This window comes from Elaeis guineensis, chromosome 13 (genome assembly GCF_000442705.2).
Source record: "Elaeis guineensis isolate ETL-2024a chromosome 13, EG11, whole genome shotgun sequence".
In the NCBI taxonomy this organism is placed as follows: Eukaryota; Viridiplantae; Streptophyta; class Magnoliopsida; order Arecales; family Arecaceae; genus Elaeis; species Elaeis guineensis.
This window is the reverse complement of record NC_026005.2, coordinates 71,350,831-71,359,580: the sequence shown is the minus strand read 5'-3', so window position 1 is coordinate 71,359,580 and position 8,750 is coordinate 71,350,831. Positions and strand designations below refer to the sequence as shown.

General features: G+C 37.9%; 1 protein-coding gene across 1 annotated transcript; it reads right to left on the bottom strand.

Annotated features, from left to right (window-relative positions):
* Window positions 1-736: 736 nt before the first annotated feature.
* Window positions 737-8,395, bottom strand: LOC105055974 (pentatricopeptide repeat-containing protein At1g26460, mitochondrial). Its single transcript, XM_010938017.4, has 7 exons — window positions 7,608-8,395; window positions 4,432-4,648; window positions 3,757-4,236; window positions 2,270-2,476; window positions 2,001-2,138; window positions 1,716-1,902; window positions 737-1,236 (listed from the first exon to the last, which is right to left on the bottom strand). The coding sequence occupies exons 1-6, from the start codon at window positions 8,225-8,227 to the stop codon at window positions 1,720-1,722; spliced, it is 1,845 nt and encodes a 614-aa protein (XP_010936319.1). The 5' UTR covers window positions 8,228-8,395; the 3' UTR covers window positions 737-1,236; window positions 1,716-1,719.
* Between the last annotated feature and the right edge of the window lie 355 nt (window positions 8,396-8,750).

The window sequence follows — 8,750 nt, the reverse complement described above, 5'->3', positions numbered from 1 at the left end:
CCATTTGTTATTCTGGCCATGTCGCTCTGCTCCGCTTCAAAGCGTTAATTGGCTTTGTCTTGCTTAAAAATTTGTACATAAATGAAATGGTTGCAAGACACCATATGAAGAAATTTGGCATGTTTGGGGAGTGACCACACAACTCATGCCCAAACGTTGGTTGAGATTTAGCGACGGAGCCTGGGAAAAGAAGCCGGGGTGAGGGGTTCGCGCTAGCTTACAGCATCCGACCACCCTATCTCATGCCGGTGAAAATAATGATAGCAATAATAAAAGAACAGAAACGAGACTGTAAAATTCATTCACACAGGAGAAAACATGAAAGCAGAAAAAAAGAAGAATTAAAAAAAAAAAAAAGCAGAAAGAAAACAAAGAAAAGAAGAAAAAAAATGAAAGAAAGACGAAGAAGAAAAATATATAAAAAAGAAAGGGCAGAGAGAGAGAAAGAGAGAGAGAGAGGAAAAGAAACTTATATTCCACAAGGTCAGAATTTAAAACCTCATATACAAGGATTATCACCAAATAATTGTTGCTTCATGCGACGAGGGCCCTCAACAGATCTGTTTGAGAAACGCAACCATATAACAGAATTTCAAAGCCTCCGATTAGATGATGAACCTGGTGGCAAATCAGATTGGCACTTTACATGGTGGGTTCAGTTAGCTACCGGATGGATCAGCAGCTGTATCAGATTTCTTGACCGGTTGCTTGCATTGAATTAGGCTAAGATGCTCAATACAGTTTAATCAGGACACTACCAGCTTCAATATTGTATCAAATACATTCCTTGAATAAAGCAAGAAATTATAGAGCGACCATACAATTTTGAAGGATTATATAGTTTCACACATGGTCCATAATCTTTGTGCATGCGCCATGCAGTAATACACAATGTAGGAAATATTTGAGAGATGGACAACCGCAAAGCATATGAATATGAACAAGCGGAGCAAGTTGGAATTGTTCAACAAATGATGCCTTTTGATCTTGAAAACATCAATATTTATTCCGAAATCCTAGCGCCTGGTTTCATGCAAATGACCCAGATAAATTACTAAATAAAAGTTCACCACAGCTTCAGAGGGGCAGGAAAACAATTAAAGGGAAACCAACTGATAAAAGTTGTTCATGATTCCACCTCTCCTTTGATATTGGTCAAAATTGAATACAAATAAGTAATGTACAAACTGGGATGGTCACATTTCCCCAGCAACTGCTGAACAGATTGAGCACCCTGCCAAATATTTTTTAAAAAATAACCACATTATAATTTTGCAATTTGATTGAAGATCTGATATTTAAAGGAATTCAAAAACCATGCAGCAGTTACAGCAACGTAGCAAGAAAACTGGCTAGCTGAAAACAAATACCACAATCGACATGAAGTGTCAAATGATGATCGTTCACCTTGCCCTTATTGGCTTTCTGACGTGGAAGGGAGCATCCAATATAAAATGCAATGCAATAATCAGGTTCAGTTGGGATGAAAATGGAACTGTTGGGTAACAGCTTGTTTGAGTTACAGTTGGTGGCCTAGGTCTAGATGGCTAGGTGTTGTATTGTCAACCATGATCCTGGTCTCCCAAGATTTATGATGTGGTTAGCATTTGTAGCTACTGGACCAAAGAGAGGGAAAATAAAAGAAGAGGAAGGGGGGAGATTGTGGTTATTCAAATAGATTCATGAGCTCAGAAGTGCTACGAGGAGAGATTTACCTTTCTAGTAGTCAGCACTGTACTCTAGGTTGAAGAGCATCTCTCTACGAAATTCACCGCCCATCCGGATCTTGAACTTTTGAGCCAGAGACCCTACCTGCTCATCACTATCAAAATCCAATTCTCGAGAGCAGCGTCTTCGCACCTTCTTTAACATCTCTTTCGAAGGTGTGAACCCTGCCTCAACCTGTCCAATAAGCAACCATCCCAAAACATTAGTTGATTTGTGGAAAGTGTAAATAGAATATATCACAAGCTAACAGGGCACACAGAGTGAGACTGTACCATCTCATCAACTACAGCAAGAGCAGCTTTTGGGTCCCGATTTATAATATGCGAATCAACAAGTAATGAATATGTTGTTGCATTTGGTTTCACACCTAAGCTCACCAAATGCTCAAACACTTTAGAAGCCTCAGCTGTCTGCCACAGAAAATATTCTCGTAATTTTCAAAGGTAACAGTTCAACAATTGAAAAAACTAAGATACAAAGAAGAGCCTTCTCTTTTCACTAACAGGATATGGCACCTAAAGCAACTAAATGTCGTGCTAACCTTCTTGAGTTTTCCAAATGCACACATTAAAGCATTATAAGAATGTATATCAGGTGCCAATCCTATCTTCCCAGTGATGGCCTCAAAAGTCTCATAGGCCCGGTCCAGATCCCATATGTTTGCACAACCTAATACCACACAATTAAGAGCAGCAACAGACTTGTAAGGAGGATCTGCACGGCTCAAGTTCTCCAATTGAATATACACCTGAAATTTTTTCCAACAAATAAAGTTAACAAAGAAACTCGTTCATGAAGCTACCTAAAAGCAACCTCCAAATTACATGATATAAAGAGTTAATATGATGTAATTTATTGATAAAATATAAAATAATAAATCGACCATTTAACAGCAATGGTTCCAGGAATGGTCAATGCATAGACATGGTGATCAATAACAGTCTCAGATCAGGTTAAACTTAGATTAGGCACCAAAGTGAAAATGGAGAACTATTCTAGACTGAAAAAATTGTAGAGCGATAAAGATTAGAAACATCATAATAAAAGGGAAAAACAATTCGTAAACAATCTGAATAATTCATTGTTTCTCAAAAAATTCACAAGAATTCAATCTGAAACTTGTTTTTATAGATAGCAATTAAAATGCGTAAACAGGCCTAAAACTTGAAAATCAATAATTTACAAGGAGAAATAAGTTCTCCAATTGAATATACACCTGAAATTTTTTCCAACAAATAAAGTTAACAAAGAAACTCATTCATGAAGCTACCTAAAAGCAACCTCCAAATTACATGATATAAAGAATTAATATGATGTAATTTATTGATAAAATATAAAATAATAAATCGACCATTTAACAGCAATGGTTCCAGGAACGGTCAATGCATATAGACATGGTGATCAATAACAGTCTCAGATCAGGTTAAACTCAGATTAGGCACCAAAGTGAAAATGGAGAAATATTCTAGACTGAAAAAATTGTAGAGTGAGAAAGATTAGAAACATCATAATAAAAGGGAAAAACAATTCCTTAACAATCTGAATAATTCATTGTTTCTCAAAAAATTCACTAGAATTTAATCTGAAACTTGTTTTTATAGGTAGCAATTAAAATGCATAAACAGGCCTAAAACTTGAAAATCAACAAATTCCAAGGAGAAATATGTGACCAGAGTATCTTTAATGTCAGTGAGGTCTCTCTATTGCAATAAAGAACACGAAAATCATCCTTGATTTCCTCTGGGGTCTTGTTGTATCATATGGCTCACAACTCGGTGGAAAATGATGAAGACAAAATGAAAAAAATGGACACAGTTTTGAAATCAAATATATGGATCTAATTTACTTGTGCTCTGACTCTATTATCGTATTAAATACATTTGCAAGTGAATAAATGCAAATAGAGTGGTGATAAAATTAAACATTGCCTGCCAACAAAACTATACAAGACTATTCCTTTTTTTTGTTTAGAATAGTCTCAAGTTGTGATAGCACAACACAGAATTTTAACTTATAGTGCAACCATACCGAGTCCAATGTTGAGAAGCCATTTTTGCAGCAAGCAACAACCAGTGGATATAGAGAGGTAAAAGGGGAGAAAAGCTCCTGATCAACTTCCCCAGAATTCCCATATACATTTTCAAATTCATTGAGGGCACTAAAAGCACGTTGTAGATTTCCCAATGATGCATGTGCAAATATCCTGGCAAGATAAGACTCTGGATTTGGAGCTCTTTTTTGACGCAAAGAACGCCGCAAGATTGACCAAGCAGCATCTAAAAGGGTAGTGTCATATGTTCTACCAGCAGTACCCAGTGCTGACACAAGTAACCCTTCATCCACAGAAAGAAGAACTGGTGGCCTAGCATTCTCACCACGAGCAATCCATCGAGCAAAAAACTCCAAGGAGAAGCAAACCAATTTGCTATGATCTGCTTGCAAAGCAACCTCTGCAATGTAGATGCATAAATTCCAGCTAGGGCACAAGGCTTTGTTTTGGTCCGTTGTCTGCAAGATCAACAAAACAAGCAACTAAAAATAATGAAACTGATGACAGATTGGGAGTTAAATTGATAACCACTAATCTGGTGGTGCGAGTCATAAATCCAGTGAAACAGAAGAGCAGCCCCATCAAAAGGTTCTGGAACATTTCATCAATCAGGCTTTTAAGGTTAAAACTAAATAAATAAAATTGGCTGATACCTTGCATTTCTCTATGATGGATGACAACATGTCCAATCTCCCAGCATTAACACAGGTCCGTACACAATCTGAGAAAACACTCAATGACAACATGTAGCCAGATTTCAGGGTCAAATCCAAATATTTTAGGGCAGAATCCACTTGATTCATTAAAATCAGAAGGCCTATCACCAAATTATATGATTCATCGTCTGGCAAAGTGCCTGTCTGCAGCATCCTGAAGTCAAACAATAAACAATCATTTGCAAAGGTAAAATGCACATGCTAACCCAAATAAAAAAGAGAAAAGAGAGAGTTAATAAATTGTAAGTGCTTCTACTTGATACAAAAATTTGTTCCACTGAATAAGAATTACCTTCCTTGTTGTGGTTGCTAAGTCCTATTAATTCTCCCACAACAACTTTGATAGGATCTGGATATGCCTTTTCTTTATACAGATAAATCCTCACCAGTCATTAATTAAAGTCGACCTTTCATCCAGTTATGATTCATACTACCCCAGTAAATATTAAGCATCATGGCCCAAACCTGCACACAGTGACTTTGCCTAGGTCATCATTCACAAATTAGTCCCCATGCAGGGATTGTTATCTATTTTGATGAATTGTATCTATAAGTTGTTGACTTATTTTATATCAGTCAGTAAGCAACAATGTTTTAATATAACACTGTATTTTCTTTCAAAGTATTATATTATTCAGGATCTAAAGCAGATGATGATTGATATTTGATAGACATCATCAGGTTGGAAATTATTGTAAAAATTCTAAGATGCAGTATTATTTTCTACATGTTAAATCTAATATGAAGCTCTCAACCAGTTTTATCTACTCATCTGAGTACAATGTCCAATATGTAAAGTAGCAAAATATCACATGGTACCTCTATTTTCTCATAAGAATCACTGGAGTACTCTCTCGCACTCAAATGTTTTAGAGTTCCATGAGGATCTAAAGCTTCCATGGCCTTCAAAATGTTCTATTGATCATCCCTCCAAAAAAACAGCTCTTAACTAATTGCATTATTATTGAATGAATTCCAGATGATCCATCTGAAGGATGAGTTTTATGACACCCCACCTCTATAAGTCCTCTACTTGAATTGTGTGAACTTTTAATATCCCATCTCAATATCTTGTAAAGAATACATTTCTCGATTTATAATTTTAAGTTTTTTGAAGAACCACATTGGGAGAGTTTATATTTTGAAGAACCAGTGTCAGTGCCCCGACGAATGAGAGTTGTCAAACAACAATTTAAAAGAATGCATTTGTTTAATCTGCCAACTTTAACAAAAAGATTAACCAGGATAATATATGGTTATTATTGGTTATTACTTACTACTCTCAAAAGAATTTGACAGCACAAATTGCACTAATTCAAGTTATGGGGCCATAAAGCCTAAAGTCATCACTCAAATACACCTAGCAGCTACATCTAAATACAGAGAAGCATAAAAAAACACTTACATATTCCATCGTGATAAACTAATTGCATGACAACATCATAACACCCTTGTGATTCCAACTGCATCTGACATAACTCTCAGATGCATAGATCCCTCATGAACGTCAAATTACATGTTCAGTCAAACATTTTCCACCCATCACTACTTTTATTGATCACCATCATACTTATTTCACCTTTTTCCTATTCTCAATTTTTTCTAAAATTTTCTTATCTTTTACTATTTCATAATAATTATTATCAATTGATGCATAATGAGTAAATGCATTCCACATCACAAATAATTATATCAACACTAGACACATAACTTCCTAAGCCCAACAGCCATCATGTATAAGAGAGAACTTCATTTGGTGGCATCCAGAATGTAATAGGAACAAGCTGACTTGAGTTTCAGATCTCAACTTCATATAGCATTAAGTTTTATACCCTAAAGCATTCCAAGCTAAATAGCAATGTTTACATAATGAGTGTATGTTTGTATGTATGTGCATTATATAAATATATGCTATTATGAGCTCAGGTGAATTGGGAAATCAGTCCTCTCACCTTCAAAATCCATCATAAGTCATCCAATTTAATATCTCAACCATTGAACATAATCTACAATATAAAAAAAGGCCTAGAAAACAAATTTTGGATCTTTTGGTTGTCTCTAACCTTTGTGTTACACTAGTACAAAAAATAAATGGTATCAATTGCACTAATGTAGTAAAATATATGATAATTGATTAAAAATCTCCTTTAAGGATCATGATCTATAAAGGATGGATAGATTTATATCCACCATGTTTTGATGATTAGATCATAGTAAAACATAGTATCATGCTATTAAAATCATCCATTTTGACACATACTTGATGATTAGGTTAGAGGCCATCAAAACACGAGTTTTAGCTTTTACATTTTTTTCATAATATAGATCATGTTCAATGGTTTGGATCTTCATTTGAATGGCCTATCACTAATTTTGAAGGTGAGAAAACTGATTTCCTGATTCACCTGGGCATCAATAGCATCTCTCTCTCTCTCTCTCTCTCTCTCTCTCTCTCTCTCTCTCTCTATATATATATATATATATATATATATATATATATATATCTGTGTGTGCGTGTGTGTATTAAATATTCAAGACATATTGCAACTAAGTATCCCACTTAGAGGTTATACAAAATCTTTAATCTTAAAAAAGCTTGAAGCCGACAATCAATTATAATATCAGAAGTCATACAAAAACTCTTCTAGAATATAATAAGTTGACCATCAGCTCCTAGCTCGTTCCCTGTAGATGGTAAGAGATTGCTTGAATAGTAATTGGCGAACAACATAAACTGAAACAAGTGGTCAAAAATTCAAGAGAAACTCAATCCAAATAAGCTGGCCTGCTAGCAACGCCAACTAAAGCAATCGACTAATCCCGCAAGACCATGAAGCATTACAAAAGAAAGGGAGACACGAAGTTAAAAAGTCATTTTTCCCAATTTTCTTTACTGTCAAGTGTAAATATCATGAAAGGGAATGCACGGAAACAGCCAAGTCTTCAACTTTACGTGAATTCCATTGCTGGAAATATCATAAACAGCAACCAAATCAACGCTAAAATCAAAAGAAATCCTTAGAAGCGACGCCTAAGAATCATCAAGAGAAAACAACCAAACGCCAAAATACTACTGACAATCAAGTCGGGTAGGCGATGTTATTATATCTCACCGGTCGACCAACTTCTCCGCTGCCTCGCTCTCTCTAGCCTGGTACATGGCCTTGAGCACCAAATTGTACGAGGCCGTATTAGGCGCGATCTGGTACTCCTGCATTTGGGCCACCAGATCCAAGAGCTCTCCCGCGGTCGCCCCCATCATGAGATTGGCCCTCAAATAATGGTTGTAGAGGTGGACGTCGGGCTTGTTGGGCTTGCCAGTGGCATCCAGCGACCGGATCCAGAACTCAAACAGCTGCTTAAGGTCCGACCACCGCTGCGACGTCATCCAGTCAGCAAAGACGTCCATCAGGCTAGCGACGTCCTGGGTCTGGGAGAAGGCCATCATCCGGGTGGCGGCTCCGCCGCCCAGGGGGACGAGGGACTGGCCGCCGAGGGCGACCCCTGGGCCGGTGTTCGGGACGCGCCAGTTCTCCTGGTAGAACGGGCTCCCCGTGGAGGGGTTCGGGGGGAGCGGGGCGGTGTCGGAGGAAGATGAGGGGGGTTCCTGGAGCTGGGGCTCCTGGGAGAGGAAGGGGATGCTGGAGATGGCGGCGCGCAGGCGGGTAGTGGGGCTTAGGGTTTTGTGGAGGAGGGCGTGGGCTCGCCCGAGGATAGCCACCTTCGCCGCCATGGACGATCTCGGATCTCCGGTGAGCGTTTGGCTAGGGCGTTAAGGAAGGGTTAGGGTTTTGTAGGACTGGAAATGGCGGATCGGGCTTCCATCTGGAGCGCCCCGGGAGCGAAGGCGTAGGGGCATTTATGTAATTTAGGGAAGATAAGGGAAGGGGGTATTATGGAAAATGAGGAAAATGGTTCCATGGTTGGGATAGGTTAGCTACGAGGGTAGCAAATTGGCAACCTCAGGACTGGGGATTTGAGTCCAACCTTGTTCGCCTCTTTGTGGCTCCTGCTACTTCGACTGCTTCGAACCTCTGTGTTTGTCCTTCCGTCTCAATCCCTCCGTCTCCGTACTCTTTGCCGTTTGCCCTGCTTATTTTGCCTTTTCTGAAATTTCTGCAAACTATACTGTACAAATTGTTAAATCTTTCTTAGGCCATATTTGATAAAGCTTTTAGAGAGCTATAAAGATAGAATTTTTACTAAAAACACTTTCGGATAATATAATGATATGCAGTAAAAAATTAAAAAATTAT

Coding starts and splice junctions, on each gene's coding strand:
- LOC105055974 (XM_010938017.4), bottom strand. CDS start 8,227: ATGGCGGCGAAGGTGGCTATCCTCGGGCGAGCCCACGCCCTCCTCCAC. Junction 4,649..7,607: donor GCGGAGAAGTTGGTCGACCG/GTGAGATATAAT, acceptor GTTTGACTTCAG/GATGCTGCAGACAGGCACTT. Junction 4,237..4,431: donor CCATCATAGAGAAATGCAAG/GTATCAGCCAAT, acceptor TTGATCTTGCAG/ACAACGGACCAAAACAAAGC.